Source organism: Lactuca sativa, chromosome 7, assembly GCF_002870075.4.
Source record: "Lactuca sativa cultivar Salinas chromosome 7, Lsat_Salinas_v11, whole genome shotgun sequence".
In the NCBI taxonomy this organism is placed as follows: domain Eukaryota; kingdom Viridiplantae; phylum Streptophyta; class Magnoliopsida; order Asterales; family Asteraceae; genus Lactuca; species Lactuca sativa.
In genome coordinates, this window is record NC_056629.2 from 6256314 (window position 1) to 6277696 (window position 21383).

The 21383-nt window shown below is 34.9% G+C and overlaps 2 protein-coding genes across 2 annotated transcripts; one reads left to right on the forward strand and one right to left on the reverse strand.

The window, feature by feature from the left end:
• Window positions 1-255: 255 nt before the first annotated feature.
• Window positions 256-2800, reverse strand: LOC111912892 (bifunctional protein FolD 4, chloroplastic). Its single transcript, XM_023908629.3, has 5 exons — window positions 2422-2800; window positions 1769-2097; window positions 1462-1698; window positions 1106-1273; window positions 256-555 (listed from the first exon to the last, which is right to left on the reverse strand). The coding sequence occupies exons 1-5, from the start codon at window positions 2636-2638 to the stop codon at window positions 385-387; spliced, it is 1122 nt and encodes a 373-aa protein (XP_023764397.1). The 5' UTR covers window positions 2639-2800; the 3' UTR covers window positions 256-384.
• A 16108-nt stretch (window positions 2801-18908) lies between these two features.
• On the forward strand, window positions 18909-20602 carry LOC111912891 (pentatricopeptide repeat-containing protein At5g43790). Its single transcript, XM_023908628.2, has one exon. The coding sequence runs from the start codon at window positions 19039-19041 to the stop codon at window positions 20455-20457; it is 1419 nt and encodes a 472-aa protein (XP_023764396.1). The 5' UTR covers window positions 18909-19038; the 3' UTR covers window positions 20458-20602.
• Window positions 20603-21383: the final 781 nt, after the last annotated feature.

Genomic DNA, 21383 nt, shown 5'->3' on the forward strand with positions numbered 1-21383 from the left:
TTTTAATTTCGATGGTTATCTTTTTGCTTTAAGGATTTTATATTTTTTGGATGTATGTTTAACAACTTTTGTCATATAAAATTCTAATCCTTTTTTAATTTCGATGGTTATCTTTTTGTTTTAAGGATTTTATATTTTTTGAATCAAGATGCATCGGAGATTTGGTGGAGATATAGGCAGCTGATGTTCATTAAAACCATAATTTGGGAATAATGGAAAGATAAATATGATAAATAAACCAACTACAAAGAAATATATGATGGAAAATATAAAACGAGATTGCATCCATCTCTCTTTGTATCCGAAGGGGGGCATGAAGGGGGAAATGTCTATAAAATTCCATACAACTCATAACTTATTACATAATTTGAAAGAAAAAGAAAATCAACTAAAGTTATGAATTCTTTTGGCAGATAAAAGAGTATTGGAGAGAAGCATAGCGATGGTCATTGGGCCCACTCCTCCAGGAACCGGAGTGATTGCTGAAGCAACCTTCCTTGCCTCCTCGTAACAAATGTCCCCCACCAACCGATATCCTCGCGTGCAATCCGGATCCTGTTCATCATTTTTTTCAAAAAAAAAAAAAAAAAAAACGCTTTTATTATATATATATATATATATATATATATATATATATATATATATATATATATATATATAATTTGAAGTACAAAGCTTTTAAATGGGTAGATTATTCAAAGTATGATGTCTTCATAAGAAAAAAAAAAAAAGTAAAAGTATAATACCGTAATCAAACGAAATGAAAATAGGATGCTATAATACACAATATGATTATGTAAACCTTTATAGCAACACACTTACATTTCTTTATAAGCAATGTACTTACATTCTTTACCAATAGTAGCAATATGTAACAAATAAAGTACATTATTACCCATATTGGTACCAAAATGTATGTACATTTGCTATTATTGGTATAAAATACAGTAATGTTGCTATTATTGGTAAAAAAAAAAAAATTAAGTACATCGCTATTATGGGTAAAAATAAAATATACGAGTAAAGTAGGTTGATATTTCCTGCAATTTTCCCTTTTCAGATCAGTGAATAGTTGGACAAAAAAAGAGATGAAATAGAAACTAACCTCAACTGGATTGATTCCAACATCAATTATAACTGCACCAGGTTTGACCCAACTACCCCTCACCATATTTGGTTGGCCCACTGCTGATATGATGATGTCAGCTTCTCTAGTGATCTCTTCCGCATTTTCTGTTCTTGAGTGGACAACAGTCACCGTAGCATCTTCTCTCTAAACCAAAACAACAATATATATATAATTAATAGCAACATAGTTTCATATCTTCCTATTACAGCATATTGTACTTTGGAAAATCTAACAATTATAGCAATGTAATTCTCAATGCCATTATTTTATTGGGGAGGCTTTTCAAAGTTGAGTGTATTAATAAGAAAAAAGATGAAAGTAGAATTGTATACTTGAAGCAAGAAAGCAGCAGGCGTTCCAACAATGTTGCTCCTGCCAATGACCACTGCCCTTTTTCCTTTGATGGGAATGTCATATCTATGCAACAACTCTATGCATCCTTTAGGTGTGCAGGGAACAAATGACGGTTCTCTCCCTCGCATGGCTAAACGACCCATATTCTCAGGGTGGAATCCATCAACATCTTTCTCAATGCAAACAGCATCTAAGATTTTTTCTTCATCCATATGCTGATCCAAGAAATGAATTAGAATCTATCTATACATATAGATTATAATCACAAAGAAATAATAATCTTACACGAGGCAAAGGTAGTTGAACAAGTATTCCATGTACAGAGGGATCATCATTAAACTTTGAGATGTGGTTGACAACTTCTTCTTCAGTAGAATCCTCAGCCAACCTGACTTCATAGGAATTAATTCCCACAGAGTCGCAAGCTTTCTTTTTGTTACGTACATAAGTTGCAGAATCCTTCCTATCTCCAACAAGAATAACTGCCAACCCAGGGACAATTCCAATCTTGTCCTTCATTCTCGATATTTCAACAGCAACTTCTTCCCTTATGTCTTTTGCAACACGCTTTCCATCAATGATCGTTGCAGATGCCTCCTCAGTTACCTGTACAGCTGCAAGATAACTAATTTGTGAGGTTTTTACTTCTTTATAACACAAATCAATCAAAGATTCAAGGGATTCGGTGTGATATCAATCAAATGGAAAGGAACTGATATCAGTTATGGAGGATAATAGTGAGATCAAACGCATGCAAGTGAAAAAGAAACTTATTTTCAACCTCAAAATTGACAAGGGCATTAAATTATCAAAAAGAAACTTAAGAACTAAATCCAAGACTGAATTTATAGAACAAACCATGTCAAACAGAATACGAAATGTCTCGGCTTTTATTTAGGGTGTGGGAAGTAATATCGACAATAATATGAGGAAGTTACCACTGGGGGATGCAGATGAGCAGTAAGTGATAATGGTTCTGGGAAATTTAGGGTTTGATATGCCAAACTTAAGGGTATTTGAGCGGCGAAAATGAGAAATCGTGTTGGGGAACTTCTGAACTCTGCTGCTAGTGAAGTGAAGAAGTCGAGCTGTTGAAGAAGAAGATGATGAATAATCGGTGAAAATCATACTCGCCGCCGTCTCCATTAAAGCCATTTTATGTAATTTACAGATTAATTGAACACTCAAACCTATAACTGCTCTGGAATTGGAGTTAGGGTTTAAGCTTTTTGGGTGGGAATAAGGGTTTTATCATAGACGCGGTAGACTGCAGTCATAAAGACATTATGTTCGCAAAAGTTAAAACGCATCAGATACTACGATAAATCACAATCAAAACTTTCCTATTTCATAATTTAACAAGTAAAAAAAATTCATTAATAAAATAAAACTACAAAATGGTATTTTTTTTTTTTTTAAATTGAGTAATTTAAACCTTATAAGTCTTTTTCAAAGAAAATAACCTAAGCTTTTTTTTTCTTTTTTTTTAAATAATCATTTTGTTCCGAAGAGACTTCCGGAATAACAAAGTAGGATTTCGAACAATCGTTTCCAAATATATATATATATATATATATATATATATATATATATATATATATATATATATATATACTAGATTATAGCCCGCGTTAAACGCGGGAAACACATAAAAAACATATAATCGTTTATAGATATTGTATAATGATTATAAAAAAAATATATGATTATTGGTATTATTGAAATGTATAGAAAATACATTGAAAACGATAAATATATATAATCATTGAAAGATCTCTTTGTAGACATCATTTTTTGTTTTATTAGTTGACCGACTTTCCTCGTCTCATATAGTTATGATATTTATATATTTATAAGCATTTTAATTAGACGTTCATTGCATAATAATGTTACCTAATTTAAACATATATTGACAACCAATATACCGTTTTTTCTATTGCATTAAATATTGACAACTATTTCATTTATTCAAATAAAGTTATGTAATATAATTTATAAAATGTTAAATGTTATATAGATTTAATTTTAGTATATCATCAATGAAGATTCTTTTCTAAATCATGATTAGTTTATTTAAAATTGATTATGAATATAAATGCTAGCTTTTATGTTTGTTCTTATTTATTTAGTGCTCGCAAGAACTTTGCATTCGTTTTGGCGCAACTTTGAATATTTTTAGTATATCATCAATGTAATTTGATATATCTTTCAATTATATGAAATATCAAATAATGACATTTCATTACTATTGTGATAATTTAGTTTATATATTGTATTTTCACTAATCTTAACGGTCTTATTTTTTCTAATAACCGTAACGCTTTTACTAAATGTACTTTTTACAAATCTCCTAATATCTTATAATTTTTATCTTACTTTATAATTTTTCATAACTATGTTATTTTCAAGATTGACTGCTTTAATAGTGTTTTTTTTCAGTCTATTTAATTTTATATTTCATTGTACAACATCATCGTTTGTATGTATTCTGAAATTTCACTTTAAAAATGCTTAATGTTTACACCTTGATATAATTTTTTTTAATAAACTCATGTAATAATTATGGAATATATATCTCATTTTAATTAACATTCACTTCCTTTATTATATCAAATTCCTCATTAAACGGATATATTTTTGGAAATTAATAATTATAATAGGGCAGCATTATCTAAGACGTAAATGTTTGATATACTTTTGGAGAAACAAAATCAGGATCATTAAAAAAAATTATATAAAGAAAATACAAATTTAAATTTGTTGAAATTATAGATGAAATTACTGGCGAAAATTTATTTTGGAGGGAGTTGTATTTTGTAAGGTATAATAATATTACAAAATTTGAAATATCTATATTTGTTGTGTAAATTAATAAATTTTATTGTTACTATATAAAAATAAAAAAGTAGGTTGATATGATATACAAAAACACAATAATTTCAATGATATTTTAAAATCATGCCAAAATTAACCGGATTCTTATGACATAAAAATAAAAAAAATCATAATCATCTCTAATATATAAAAGTAACATTTTTGTAATTAATGTCAGTTCCCAAGATAGTTAATTTTTGTTTTGTTAAAGGTACCTAATATCTTTTCATGTTTATTTGAAAAGTTTCAAAAAAATAGTTAACTGATTTCATGTAATTTGTGACAAAGAAAATCGAAATATGTGAATACATACATTTGACATAGGAACAAAAAATAATCGAAAAAAATATAAAAAGCGAAAGAAAATACTGACCTTCTAGCTCACAAGAGCGAATGTTTATAACAGAGAATGATGATGAAAGTTATAAGCTATATTAACGATGTTGTAGAAGAATGTTTGAAGAAAAGAAACGATTGAAAATAAATGTGAGCCGCGGATTCAATGATCAATCGTATATGTATGTGATAATTTGAATATGATTTTTCGGTATTAATAATTTCCTAATAAAAAAAGATTTTATATTAATGGCTTACTAATATAAACGGATTTATATTAATGGTTGATATTAAGGTCTTGATTGAAATGATTTGTTAGTAATATGATTTTAAAATTGACCATATTAAAATCTTCATAACTGAAAATTCAAGATGTAAAATATGGAAAGTTTTTATTGGAATTAAATACATTCCATTTCAACGAATGTAAGTTATTGATTGATGATTGGAAAGCATTTATTGGAATTAAATACATTCCATATCGGGAAGATGATGTCAGCAATTTGATCTAAGGGTGGAAAAAATAAGATTGAAATACAATCAATGGTCCAGATTATTTAAGATGATATCATAAGGTTTCTCTTTTAGTAATATTTAAGATATATATATATATATATATATATATATATATATATATATATATATGTGTGTGTTTTGTGTTTTTTTTTTGTTTTATATAGTATTTGTTTTTATAAAATGTAAATTGCAATGTAATCTTAAACTCTACAAAAAAAAAAAAAAAAAAAAACCATAAACTTAAGGGATTTCTTTTAAAATCATAGTACAATGTTCAAATAGATTTTGTTCTCATATCCCAAAATATTTTCGACAATCGTTTACGAGATGACATGACCCATATATCGTTTTCACTCTCTATCAAATACGATTTACTCGCGATCAACATCTCCAAGAACCAACACAAAAAATCATACAATCCCCTCTACTGTCAATATGTTGTTGTGCGTCTAGGCCTTTTCTAGCGTCGTTTTAAACATATGAATGGGGACTACACCAGTTGGTACCCCAATACTTGATACTCATTAGGAGTTTGTGGATGCGAGCTCAGATAGCTATAAACCAAGACTCGACTTTTGAACAATAGCCGCTCTTCCAGTGACTAACGTGTATAGTAGTTTTGAATATTTTCAAATCCAAAGCACCTAAAAAACCAATGAGCACTCAACATATTGATAGGGATGTAAAACTACACAAAAGGTTGGAACTAGTTAATCATCAAATAACATTATATTATAAATTACTATTATTTAGGTAATGTAATCGAACCATAATTATACAGTATCACACTCTGATCAAGTTGGATAAACGGATCCGTCAGTCATGTCACTTCAGTCATATGTATCATTGTTGAATATTGACGGCGCAATCGTCCACCAAGCCTCGTCTCGTCTACGCTCGATCGACGATGAGATAGTGTGCTACCGATAAAAAAAATACAGTAAAGTAAGTATTGTTATTAGAAGCTTAGTATGTAATGATCACATAATTATATAACTTATATGTGACATCCCCAAATTTCACAGCCATAAAATACCGATTTGTTTATGCTTTGTTTTAAAATCAGAGTAATCATTTAAAGAAAACTGTTGCGGAATTTATTCCCAGAAAACATGATAAATACTTTATCCAAGCATCTCCGAAGAGATGTATTTTATTCGTTTTAAAACATTTAGGATGTCCTGGTCAATACAAACACATAAGCATAAACTGGATTACATTTATCTACACTACTGATATACATCTCTTTAATCTCTCAGTGTAATGTGTCTTTGTATCGATACCTGTAATACAAAAATATTGAGTGGGTTATGTTTGGAAAACCTGGTGAGTATATATGGATTTCAATCCCACAATGTTATAACATATATATATATATATATATATATATATATATATATATATATATATATATATATATATATATATATAATTTAGAATTTACACAATATAAAATTTTCTCTCTCTCCCTCTCTCTCTCTCTCTCTCTCTCTCTATATATATATATATATATATATATATATATATATATATATATATATATATATATATATATATATATATATATATATATTATAAATTTTTTTACAATCAATTATGTTTGGTTTATGGAAACGGAAAAAAATAAAATATATTAATTTTGTGGGTTTACGACTAAAAACAAAGATAAAAAATTTGCTGAAAAATTATTTGGAATTTTATTTTTTATAATATTACTTATATTATTATATTATAATGACTATATTAATGTTATATTTTTTTATCTTATTAAAAAAATAAGTTTAAAATTATTAATATTTGTGACATCCCCAAAATCACGGCCAGAAAAGACCGATTTTCATTTATGCTTTTAAATAATTTCAGAGTAAATCCTTTTGATTTGAAAGAGTTGCGGAATTTGTTCCCAAAACAAAACATGATAAAATAATATTTATCAAAGCATTTCATCAAGAGATGCATTTCATTATATAATCAAAACTCGGGATGTCATGTTCCGATACAGACCATGAAGCATAAACGATAAACATTACAAGTCATTCAACAAATATATACATATACAGACTTGTAAACAAAACAACAAGATGATCCATCCATCTTACGCCCTTGTGCCACTTCCTGTAATACAAATAAAACTGAGTGGGTCAAGCTTGGGAGCCTGATGAGCATATAGAGTTTTCAACCCACAATAATTAAATTATATTTAATTTCACCAACCAATCACTATCCCGATTACCCATTCCCGTTATCCTCACTTTACGTCCCTAAAACAACAACTATCTCAAGGAACCTAATCTAGGATTTTCATCGAGACGGACATCACTGCGAAGGGGTTTCCTCAACAATAGATATCCTAAAGGCAACCATGAGGGGGATAGAGTACACCGGTGAACACATCGTTCACAACACCTACAGGTTATGAACCTGCTAGCGTTCCACTGGACTGTCTAGAAAGAGTCCGTGGTCGTTATCCATACTCCGCTGAATAACTAGATCAACAACAACAACAACATCGAGGCCTCTCATCTGTTTATTACACACCAACTATCTACCCATGTTCTACCCAACATATTAGTAGATAAGAATATATTTTCATACATAGTTTAAAACCTGTATATCATTTTCATTCAATATATATTCCACATAACAGATGAGGCATACCACATAACACGTATTCCATAGAAAACAATTCAGATCTATGAGATAGAATAAAGTGAATATCCATTCACACATACAATCACAAAATATACACATAACAAGTATATCATATAAAATACTTCATAGTTACTCGTTAGAAGAAAGTAACTGCACCCTCACACATGTAAACCACAATTTACTTAATACACTCAAACCGCACTTGTATTATTATCGTGTTTATGAAAGGTAGTATACACTCACTTGATCAGAAGATGATCGGACAGCACTACGACTTGCAGAAGTAGTAATCCACAGCAGATCTGGAAGATCTCCACAAAAATCAAACTTCTCGCGGGCAGAGCTTCAGCTCGAGGACCGCACTTCTCGGGATCTTCGGGATCTCGGGACTTGCCTCGGGGCTAGAGAATAATACCGGGGCTTCGGGGTATTTCTGGCACGCAAAACGATGCAAAACGGGAGAGAGAAGAGAAGAAATTGGCAAAATAGTCGGCTGCCTTCGGATCCCTTTTATAGAGGCTGGAGCCTCGGAGTACGCGGGGCGTACTGCAGTACGCAGCGCGTACTGCAGTACGCAACGCGTACTGCTTCCGAAATCGTCACTGCATGCGTCATCCGAAGTGTCGACACTCTCGAAGTACGCGGGGCGTACGTCGGATCGGACTGGTGACTCGGCCTTCGGATAATGCCGGATTTTTGATTTAAAAATAATTACAATTTATTTATCAAACTTCGGAAATTCATATCTTCTTCATACGAACTCCGTTTTCGACGTTCTTTATATCCACGGAAAGGTGAGACTATGCTCTACAACTTTCGTTTAGACTCCGTCGGCTAATTTTGATTTTATTTTTATTATTTATTTTTAATAGGCCGCAACAGAAAAACTTCGTTATAAATTCATAACTTCTTCGTTTGACGTCCGTTCTCGCCTAACTTTTTATCGCTTCGATACCAACAATGAGATCTTCGATTCTCATTTAGATTTCTTCGGCTAAAAACTGCTCGATCTCAAATCGAGTATTTCAGGCTGCACACCGCTAAGTCGAAACTTCGATAAATCATAACTTCCTCATACGAAGTCAGATTTGGGCGTTCTATATATATTCGAAAACCTCGTTTTAACTACTACAACATTAACCAAAGATATTCCGTTCATTTTACACTTAAATTTTGACGCTTATTTTTATTCTTAATTAATCAGACCACATAATTAAACAATTAAACACAAAACACATAATACTTTCTTATTATTTCAAAATGGGTTACAAAGGTTAACCTAGACTATTACATTGCTAAAAATGGCAAGCCCGTAAACATAGATGTTACAATATTATTAAAGTTAGTAATAAAAATATGATTATTAAATAATAAACTCAATAATGATTAGGTTAGTGAAACGATTCTCATATGATAATGATAAAAAAAGTAAAGCTAGAATAAAATAGCTTATCTTTTAAGTTAATTATAAGTTAGTATTTGACAAGATCACACAAAATAATTTGTAAACTAATTTTTTATAATTTATTTGACATTATGTATTGTTAGACAAACTTATAAACCATAAGTTAGTTTTTTAGTTAATGCATCAAACACAACACAAAGTTTTTCGTTTTTATTTAATTTTATATCAAAAAGCTTCTCATTGTTTTTGTTGAATACTTTTATATATATAAAATTTAAAACTACTAACTTCTAGTTTTGAACTTCCAGCGGTGTACCAAACATACCCATTTAATTTTGAACAGTGGTTCTATTGATTCATTTTAATATTTTTTTATATGTTCACGATTAATTTAATTTGCTTAGTATGATTTTTTATTAAGATTTTTGTTACGTATTTTTTCATATAAATCGGATTATATCATTGTGTAACATCCCGAAATTCAGATACAGGTATTTAACCCTTATCTTTTGTCAAGTTGTCAAGATTAGCCATTGGGTGAAAATTGTAGCAAATGAGTACGCTGGGTGTACTGGAGAGTACGTTGCGCGTACTCATGCGCTTAATATGGACGCGGACTCACCTAGGCACGCTAGGCGTACCCAGGGTTATGTTGGGCGTAGCGGGCCCAGATGCAAACCCTAATATTTGGCATGTGCACTATATAAGGAATGCTAAGGCTTTATCCTCAGCCACTATATCAGAGAGTGAAACCCTAAGAGAGCATTTCCTTCGTCCTTAAGCTTGTGTGTGAGTGTTTTGAGCTAAAAGTGCCTTTGTGTGTTAGTAAAGAAGAAGGAGAGGAGCTTGTGGAGGCTAGAGTTTGAGGTTCAAGTTTAGATCTGAGTTCTTCAGAGGGAGCAGCTTCATCTAGAGGTAAAAAGCTCAAAACTTTCCTCTTTATTTTGGTTTGGTGTTGCATGGACCATTTCTAGGGTTAAAGTCCCAAAGGTGGAGACTTTATGAGCATAAGGGACTCCATGGACCTAGATATGTCCCATTTCAGTGATATAAGTGATGTAGATCCATAAAAATCCCAACTTGGTCGTTGTTATGGGGTCATGCTTGAGCTATGAGCTTTTCTAGGGTTGGAAATGGAATGTTATGGGTTTTGGTGACTTTTACAGCCATGCAAAGGCTTAAAGTCACCAACTTTATGGATTAAGAGGCTTAGAGATGGTCAGATATGAAAGTTAGACGTGCGTATTAACTGTTTAAGACCCCAAAAGCTAAGGAGTCTGAAACTGGGAGTTACGCGGGACGTAATCCCAGTACGCGCGGCGTAGGGGGTCGCGTTCCCCGTTTCTGTGAGGTCGTCGACTACACCCAGCGTACAGGTTTGGTACGTGCAGCGTAACCTGGAGAGTTGACTTTTGTTGACTTTTAGGGTTTGGTCAATATTGAGGTCTTTGAGCCATGAGAGGGGTAAAATGGTATTTTACCCTTATGAGAGTGCTAAGAGAGGGAATAGTCTAGCCTTGAGAGTTGTATTGATTAGAGTGCTTATTCCATGTGATTAGGCGGAGGCTAGACCAGATTTTACCGAGTTACCCGAGGTGAGTCTTCTCATTATACTTTACCTAGAGTGGTAATTAGAGTTATATGGCAGAGTATCTTGTATGTTATTTATGTGATTGTGATGCACTGCATTATTTCTATGTGATTCATGTTGTGTATGTTCCAAAGTTTACAGAGTTAGAACCGGGAGCTTCACAGGGTTAGAACTGGAAGGTTCATAAAGTTAGGACCAGAGGGTCCACAGAGTTAGGACCGGAGGGTCCACAGTGTTATAGCCTCGAGTGCCTATTATGTGTTATATGCAGTATTTTGGGGAACTCACTAAGCATTTATGCTTACAGTGTTGTGTTATGTGTTTCAGGTACCAGTGAGGATCGTGGGAAGGTGTCGGCATGATCAGTACACACATGAGGAGTTTTTATACATTATGATCTTGGGTTGTGTTTCTATGGATTGATATGTGATACAATGACATTTTTATAATATTTATGAATGAAAGTGTGTTTTTAAAATGTGAAAAAAATTATTTGAAAATTTTGGGTGTTACAAGTTGGTATCAGAGCCTTGGTTTGAGGGATTCGGGTGCACCTTCGGGCGTATCTGAACTCAAACTAAGGATTTGAGAGATTTTCAAAATAAAATCACAAATTTTTCTCATAAAAAGTTTTTGAAAAGAGCAGTGTGTACGATCAAGTCAGAGTTGGGAGGTGTCGAGATCCCCTTCAGAGATCAGGAGTTTTCTGGGGTTGGCCGGTTAATATCGGAGATTTATCAAGGATTTCTCCAGGATTGTTGTTCCTCTCACCAGACTGATCCGGAAGGGCGTGGCTCTCAGTTGGGGCCCAGAACAGCAGGCCTCATTCGAGACACTTCGCCAGAGATTGTGCGAAGCCCCATTATTAGCCCTTCCGGAGGGAATGGAGGATTTTGTAGTATATTGTGACGCGTCGATATCGGGATTGGGTGCGGTGCTGATGCAGAGAGGGCATGTGATAGCATACGCATCGAGGCAGCTGAAGCCTCATGAGACGAGGTATCCTACACATGATCTGGAGTTGGGGGCTGTGGTGTTCGCCCTCAAGATCTGGCGTCACTATTTGTATGAGGTTCGATGTACCATATACACAGACCACAAGAGCTTGAAATATCTGATGGATCAGCCCAACCTGAACATGCGCCAGAGGAGATGGTTGAATGTGGTAAAGGATTATGAGTGCGAGATCCTGTACCACCCGGGCAAGGCTAATGTTGTAGCCGATGCCTTGAGTCGTAGGACGGAGAGTGCCCCGATACGGGATGTTTGTATGAGGTTGACAGTGATGACTCCGGTGTTGGACACCATTCTAGAGGCCCAGGTAGAGGTTATGAGACCGGAGAACCGCAAGAGAGAACGAGTGATCGGGAAGGTATCTGAGTTCATTGCCGATAGCCGAGGGCTTATGACCTTCCAGGGCCGGATTTGGGTACCATTTGAGGGCGGGGCACGTACCATTTTGATGGAGGAGGCGCACAAGTCAAGGTTTTCGATCCATCCCCGGGCCACTAAGATGTATTTGGACCTGAAGAGAGCTATTGGTGGCCCTGCATGAAGAGGCATGTGGCGTGGTTTGTAGAGAGGTGCTTGACCTGCCATAGGGTTAAGGTCGAGCACCAGTTTCCACATGGCAAGTTGCAGCCACTTGAGATTCCCCAGTGGAAGTGAGAACAGATTTCCATGGACTTTATCACCAAATTGCCGAGGACTGCGAGAGGTGTCGATGCAATTTGGGTGATCGTTGACCGGCTGACAAAGAGCGCTCATTTTCTTGCTATCAGTGAGAGCTCTTCCGCAGAGAGGTTGGCGGAGGTGTATGTGAGGGAGGTGGTATCGCGGCATGGTGTGCCGATCTCGATTGTGTCAGATCGAGATGTGCGTTTCACTTCCAGGTTCTGGAAGAAGTTCCATGAGGAGTTGGGTACAAGACTGCATTTCAGTACCACTTACCACCCACAGACGGACGGACATAGTGAGCGGACGATTCAGACGCTCGAGGACATGCTTTGGCCATGTGTGTTGGACTTCAGAGGGAGTTGGGACACGTATTTTCCATTGGTTGAGTTTTCCTATAACAACAGTCACCATTCGAGCATTTGTATCCTCCCTTGGAGTTGTTGTATAGGAGGAGGTGTCTTACTCTCATCTGTTGGGGAGAGTGTGACATCCCCAAAATCACGGCCAGAAAAGACCGGTTTTGTTTATGCTTTATAAAAATCAGAGTACTTCTTTTCATAAAAATGTTGCGGAATTTGTTCCCAAAAAAACACGATAAATACGTTATCAAAACATTTTCGAAGAAACGTATTTTATTTATGTTAAAACGTTTGGGATGTCATCGTCAATACAGAAACATAAGCATAAACGGAACTTACATTTATTTACACTAGTGATCTACATCTCTTTAATCTCTCAGTGTAATGTGACTTCATAACAACACATGCGATGTAAATAAACTGAGTGGGTCAGGTTGGGAAACTTGGTGAGTACATAGGGTTTTCAACCCACAATAATATAAATTATTATGTTTAAGTATTTAAACAATCAACCCAATTACCCATCCCCATTATCTTCCTTATTCTACTCTAAGAATTCAGCTATTCCTTGTTTATTTATTCCTAAGGGTTATCCTAAGGAATAGGAACGAAATCCATCGTTGCCAAGGTTTACTCAACGGGTACTAAATCCATAGTTCCCAAGGTTTATCTCGTTTATTGACAATATCGTTTCCGAGACTCCTCTCGCAATACAGGTCAATGGGTTTTATCTCGTTTATCGACGGTATCGTTTCCGAGACTCTATTCGCAATACATGTCGATGGGTTTTTAGAGTACACCTGGTGAATACACAGTTCAAAACACCTACAGGTTGCAAGCCTGCTAGTGTCCACTGGACTGTCTAGAATAGTATGTGGTTGTCATCCATACTCTGCTGGATGACGGGGCCATCAATTGGGAAAAAGGCTTTTCTCATGGTTCACCTCTCACCCTTACCTCATGGTCTATATTACCTCTTCCTCATTTTATTTTTGTCACACAGAAACCATTTCATCTACCCATGTTTTATCCCAACATATTTGTAGATATAAAATACATATACAGTTTAAATCATTTAAAAAATGTATAAAATCGTTTACCGAGCATAGACAGCAAGTAAACAGACAATATGCACACATAGCACGTAGTAAGTACTTCATATCTATGTGTAAGTTGAAGGGGACCATGCACTCACTTGAAAGGTGGTGACTCAGCACTCGGACAGCGCTTCGATACTCTCAAAACGATTTTCCTTCAATAAAACCTAGTACCAATACCACTAGGGTTTAGTCTAACGATAACCGCGAAAAATTAATTAGTCTGACTATTATTATTATTATATAAGCGTTGATAACACTCAATATAACTTATAATAATAGCCCAAATAATTATTTTAAGGACCTAATAACATTCCTATAATTATTTGAAAGCTATATTAAAAATTGCGTGAGCGTAGCACACTTACAACGAATTTTATCGAAAACCGGAACTTAATTGGAGCAGCGTTTCGAAACCGAAAGACTCTTTTTCTCGGGACTCCGGGAGCCTCGGGGCTTCCCTCGGGAGCTAAAGGGTTTTCCTAGGGTTTAGGGGAGCTAGAGAGCGAAAGTAGTGACATAAAGAAGAAGAATTGGTGTGAAAATGCTGGAGACCCTCGTCCCTTTTTATACCCAGCAAGGCCTCGGATTACGCTGGGCGTTCTTCGGATAAGGCGCCACCTGGACCCAGCTGTCTCGCATTTCATCGGAAGAGATAAGAACCGAAGTACGCTGGGCGTACCCAGCCTCGGACGCGGGGCGTTCTCTTCTTGTACGCGCTGCGTAGCGAGCCAGCTGTCATCCATCCCAAAGCGAGTCGTGGGCAACAAGGAACGACCTAGATCATGCCACGTCATCATTTTTGCATCAGACTTCGCAAATTTCACTCTCGACTTCTAAAAATCATAACTTTCGCATACGAGCTCCGTTTTTTACGTTTTTTATATCCACGCGAAGGCGGGAATGCACTCTACAATTTTTGTTTAGACTTTGTCGGCTAATTTTGGCTCTATTTTAAAAGTTATATTATTAACAGGCCGGGACAGGATTGGTCTGTTAAATTCTCATAACTTCTTCATCCGATATCCGTTTTCGCCCATCTTTTTCTTGTTACACTACTAATTTGAAACTTCGAAAAATCATAACTTCTTCATACGAAGTCAGATTTGGGCGTTCTTTTTATCGATGTTCTTATTTTAACATATTCTACGACTTTCGTTTAGATCGCTAAGGCTAAGTCTCGTTCTATCGTAAATTCACTATTTACGCTCCGCGATATCGTGCCGGTTCTGTCGCGAAACTTCGACGGGTCATAACTTCTTCGTTATAACTCGGATTCCGACGTTCTTTATATGCACGAAAACCTTGTGACATATTCTAAAACTTGGTTAAGATTATTTATTCTTAATAATCTTTTGTCGAAAAGTCATTTTATACCCCTATTGCCTCTAAATTGACTAGCCCGGATCTACGGGCGTTATAGAGAGGTAGGGCAACGAGTGATAGGCAGCACTGAGATAGTGCTTCAAACGACATAGCAGATACATCATGTTAGACATAGGTTGTTGACGGCTCAGAGTCGCCAGAAGAGTTATGCGGATAGGCGATGATCCAAGCTTGAGTTCTAGGTGGAGACCTCGTACTCCTAAAAGTGTCTCCTTGGAAAGGAGTGACTCGTTTCAAGAAAAGGGGCAAGTTGGGGCCCCAGTATATTGGGCCATTCAAGGTGACCGCGAGGATGGGTAAGGTAGCATATCGTTTGGAGCTACCTGCAGAGTTGAGCCAGATTCATGATACCTTCCACGTGTCTCAGCTAAGGAAGTGTATAGCCGACGAGTCGGCAGTGGTGCCGTTGGAGGATATCCAGGTGGACGCGAGTCTGAATTATGTTAAGAGACCGATCGCGATCTTGGACCGGAAGATCAAGGTTATGAGGAACAAGGAGGTGCCTCTGGTTCAGGTCCAGTGGCAACATCGGAGGGGGTCCGACCTGAATTGGGAGTCGGAGTCAGAGATGCGGGAGCAGCATCTGGAGTTGTTTTCAGCATAAGACTTCGAGGGCGAAATTTGGTTCTGGTAGGGGAGAATTGTAACATCCCGAAATTCAGGTACAACTATTTAACCCTTATCTTTTGTCAAGTTGTCAAGATTAGCCCTTAGGTGAAAATTGTAGCAAATGAGTACGCTAGGCGTACTGGAGAGTACGATGTGCATACTCATGCGCTTAATATGGACGCGGACTCGCCTAGGTACGCTGGGCGTAGTGGGCCCAGATGCAAACCCTAATATTTGGCTTGTGCACTATATAAGGAATGCTAAGGCTTTATCCTCAGCCACCATATCAGAGAGTGAAACCTTAAGAGAGCATTTCCTTCATCCTTAAGCTTGTGTGTGAGTGTTTTGAGCTAAAAGTGCCTTTGTGTGTTAGTAAAGAAGAAGGAGAGGAGCTTGTGGAGGCTAGAGTTTGAGGTTCAAGTTTAGATCTGAGTTCTTCAGAGGGAGGAGCTTCATCTAGAGATAAAAAGCTCAAAACTTTCATCTTTATTTTGGTTTGGTGTTGCATGGACAATTTCTAGGGTTAAAGTCCCAAAGGTGGAGACTTTATGAGCATAAGGGACTCCATGGACCTAGATCTGTCCCATTTCAGTGATATAAGTGATGTAGATCCATAAAAATCCCAACTTGGTCGTTGTTATGGGGTTATGCTTGAGCTATGAGCTTATCTAGGGTTGGAAATGGAATGTTATGGGTTTTGGTGACTTTTACAGCCATGCAAAGGCTTTAAGTCACCAACTTTATGGATTAAGAGGCTTAGAGATGGTCAGATCTGAAAGTTGGACGTGTGTCTTAACTGTTTAAGACCCCAAAAGCTAAGGAGTCTGAAATTAGGAGCTACGCGGGACGTAATCCCAGTACGCGCGACGTAGGGGGTCACGTTCCCCGTTTCTGTGAGGTCGCCGGGTACGCCCAACGTACAGGTTTGGTATGCGCAGTGTAACCCGGAGAGTTGACTTTTGTTGACTTTTAGGGTTTGGTCAATATTGAGGTCTTTGAGCCATGAGAGGGGTAACATGGTCTTTTACCCTTCTGAGAGTGCTAAGAGAGGGAATAGTCTAGCCTTGAGAGTTGTATTGATTAGAGTGCTTATTCCATGTGATTAGGCGGAAGCTAGACCAAATTTTACCGAGTTCGAGATTACCGAGTTACCCGAGGTGAGTCTTCTCACTATACTTTACCTAGAGTGGTAATTAGAGTTATATGGCAGAGTATCTTGTATGTTATTTATGTGATTGTGATGCACTGCATTATTTCTATGTGATTCATGCAGTGTATGTTCCAGAGTTAGAACAGGAAGGTTCACAAGGTTAGAACCGGATGGTTCATAGAGTTAGGACCAGAGGGTCCATAGAGTTAGGACCGGAGGGTCCACGGTGTTATAGCCTCGAGTGGCTATTATGTATTATATGCGGTATTTTGGGGAACTCACTAAGCATTTATGCTTACAATGTTGTGTTAGGTGTTTTAGGTACCAGTGAGGACCGCGGGAAGGCGCCGACATGATTAGTACACACACGAGGAGTTTTTATATATTATGATCTTGGGTTGTGTTTCTATGGATTAATATGTGATACAATGACATTTTTATAATATTTATGAATGAAAGTGTGTTTTTAAAATGTGAAAAAATTATTTGAAAATTTTGGGTGTTACACATTGAGACGGTGTCATTTTAATCTAAATAACAATATAAATTTGTATGATTGAATAGTAACATTGTTAATTTTTTGAATATATTTTATATCTTTTATAACTAATTCAAGTTGCATCATTTGATTTGATATCATAATTTTTTATTGTATTATGCTTTGTACAAATTCAAATATATAATTTAGATGGTTTTATATTTAAATCCCAAATATAATTTAGTAAATTTTTTTTAATGTTTGAATTAGCTTATAGTTATTTTAGATGAATAAGTTATTAACACTTTTGGAATATAAGGAGCTCTTAACATTTTTTAAAACTTCATTTTATGATTTTTAAAAGTTATTTCTAAAACCACTTATTCATTTATGAAATATTTTTTTGATTTATTGATTTATTTTAAAAAGCTAATAAAACAATAAATCGTTTTTATAAGTAACTCCAAACACCCATAAGACTGAGAATAAATATGACATGATAACAGGTTAAGATGATAAAATCATGATAATTATGTCAGTTAAAAAGATGAAAACTCGATATAGAAAATAAACAAAAAACATCCTCATGATTTAGGCTTCATGATTTTTGTGGCATTTTTTTAAATTAAGAGGATCATAAATAAATAAATTTCACATGAAAGCTTTATACTCCTTAATATATTTATACTCCTTAATAAATGAAGAAATTTTTTTTGCCACGTGTCATTCTCCAATGAGTTTTGACACTTGTCATTTTGATGTATTTTTAAAATAATACTCCTTAATAAATGAAGGTTTTTTTTGTCACATGTCAATCTTTCATGAGTTTTGACACTTTTCATTTTGATGTGTTTTTTAAATAAATATTATTCACTTGTCAATTTTTGGTTTGTTTCAAATTTTAAAATTAAAGTCATATATATATATATATATATATATATATATATATATATATATATATATATATTAAAATTGTAGATTAAAAAATATTTTTTGTTTACATTTTAATTTTATGTTTAATCTTTTTTTAAATCAAGTCGTATAATACGCGATCTCACATTTAGTATTTAAATAAAAAAATAATTACATATAATTTCCATATAATGTGTGGAATTAAACTTACTTTTTCTTTCGAAAAAAACTTTTTTTTAAAATAGAAAGATTAACAATCTGTCAAAAAAATATAAAGTATTTTTGTCAAAAATAAAATAAAATTATGAATTAATATGAAAAATATCAAATATATATAAGGCTTTCATGTAGTTATCTATCTTAATGAATTTTGTCTTCTTTGGTCCGAGGAAATTTGACATTTGTTAACTGAATTTTCAAACATTGTAGTCCTTGTAATGGAGAAGGCACCTGTTGTTCATCATCACCAAATCGACATCAATTTGGCAACCAATTCACTGCTCTCTTACCTTCATGAAAAAATCTTCAAATCCTTTCATTAGAAACCCAATTCTTCAAATTTTGCAAAGTAAATGCAAAACCCTAGACACATATCAACAAGCTCATGCCCAAATCATCACAACTGGTCTTATCCTTCACACTTACCCCCTTACCCAACTCCTCTCAGCGATCTTATCCTCCACCCTACCCACCTCCTTATCCTACGCACTAACCATCTTCGATCGAGTGCCTAACCCGACCACTTACATTTTCAACACCCTCATCTCGTCAATCCTCACCCATCATAACCACCATGGCCAACGTACCCACTTGGCTTTCTCGCTTTACAATCAAATTCTATGTATACGAGCAATCAAACCTAATTCTTACTCATACCCATCTCTTTTCAAGGCATGTGGGTCTAACCCCATTTGGGTCAAACATGGTCGAGCCCTACACACACATGTATTGAAGTTTCTTGACCCCACCGAGTATGATCAGTTTGTTCAAGCTTCATTGGTTAGTTTTTATTCAAAATGTGGGAAATTTGGTGTTTGTAGGTATCTTTTTGATCAAATTAGTGAACCTGATTTGGGTTTATGGAATTCTATATTATCCGCTTATAATTCCAGTGCTGATGATACTGGTTCGTCAATGGAGGTTCTATGTTTGTTTAGTGATATGCAGAGAGGTTCCAAAATCAAGCCTAATGAAATCAGTTTTGTAGCACTGATCAATGCCTGCGCTGATTTGGGTGCTTTTAGTGAAGGAATTTGGGCACATTTGTATATGGTAAAGAATAATCTGAAGCTTAATCGGTTTGTTGTGACATCTTTGATTGATCTTTTTGTGAACTGTGGGTTCTTGGAGTTTGCATGCCAAGTGTTTGATGAATTGCCTAAGAAAGACATATTTTGTTATAACGCAATGATTAGAGGATTCGCTACTCATGGGTATGGGCATGAAGCGATTGATCTCTTTAATAAATTGTTGTTGGAAGGGTTAGCTCCTGATGATGTTACAATGGTGTTGATAATCTCTGCTTGTTCACATGTGGGATTGGTGGATGAAGGTTGTGAGCTTTTTTATTCGATGAGGGAGAGATATGGGGTCGAGCCAAAGCTTGAACATTATGGGTGCTTGGTTGACCTTTTGGGTCGAGCCGGGCGGGTCAATGAGGCCTTGGAAAAGATCCGGGCCATGCCCATGGAGCCTAATGCGGTTCTATGGAGATCTTTACTAAGTGCAACGAGAAACCATGGGAATTTAGAGATTGGTGAGGTGGCACTTGAGCATTTGATTAAATTAGAGCCTGAAACTAGTGGGAATTATGTCCTTTTATCCAATGTTTATGCGGATATGAACAAATGGGAAGGTGTTAAACGTGTTAGGAGACTAATGAAAGATAATGGCATTGAGAAAGCACAAGGAATGAGCGTTGTTGATGTATAAAAGAGAGATCATCGTTAGAGATGGAAACATATTTGATTGTTTTTTAGATGAGTTGTTGCTTTTTAGATTATGGGTAGAACATTAAAAGGAATATTCACAAAAATGACAACATGAAGTTTGGGAATATATGGGGTGATTGACCTAATTTTTTCAAGTTTTACCAAAATAACTATCATTTCGGAAACATGGACATTTTGGACTTATTTCGGATTATCTTATTGTCACATTTTCCGAGCAAAACAAATACATTTTAGACAAGTTTTTATTTATTTATTTATTTATTTATTTATTTTTTTTAAATTTCAAGAAAATGTTTAAGACCAATGAACAAATCCAAAATTTCGAGAAAATATATCGTTTTTTACTGAAAAATAACAAAAAGATAAGGAAACATAGCAAATGAGAAGTGGATTAGATACAAGGGTGTAAAATGTGAATTTCGGATGAAAAATTGGTGATATTAGATATTTCAAAGACGGGTAGATAAAGTTTTTGAAAAGTATTAGATGGAAATGAGAATAAATAAAATACATAGAATATATCAGTGAAACCCAAAATGGTAATTTTGGAAATTAATGTTATTTTCACAAAACCTATATCTACCAAAATCCCGTGGTTCATTTTATTGTGATAGATAAAATGAAAATTGAAGTTCTGAAAATTTAGTTGTCTTATATTAAACCTAGTTCATCTTGTTTGATTCTAAAATTTCTCTTTGTGATATTATAGCGCTTTGACAAAACAAGTGAGTTAAACGAGTTGGGTAATAAGTCAAAATGTGTTTGAGTTAGAACCGATAAGTTTTTAGTGTGAGTCAAAGGTGGTTGTGAATTGTGATGACCCATCAACACATAATCTAAAAAAATTATTTAAATAAAAATCTAGTAATTGTTATAATGATTAAGATGTTGAAAACGTCTTGATGC

Excerpts from the sequence above, each read along its gene's own strand:
- LOC111912891 (XM_023908628.2), top strand. The coding sequence starts at position 19,039 with ATGAAAAAATCTTCAAATCCTTTCATTAGAAACCCAATTCTTCAAATT.
- LOC111912892 (XM_023908629.3), bottom strand. The coding sequence starts at position 2,638 with ATGGCTTTAATGGAGACGGCGGCGAGTATGATTTTCACCGATTATTCA. Across the intron at positions 2,098-2,421 it reads CTCATCTGCATCCCCCAGTG|CTGTACAGGTAACTGAGGAG; the intron begins GTAACTTCCTCA and ends GTTATCTTGCAG. Across the intron at positions 1,274-1,461 it reads CTGCTGCTTTCTTGCTTCAA|AGAGAAGATGCTACGGTGAC; the intron begins GTATACAATTCT and ends GTTTTGGTTTAG.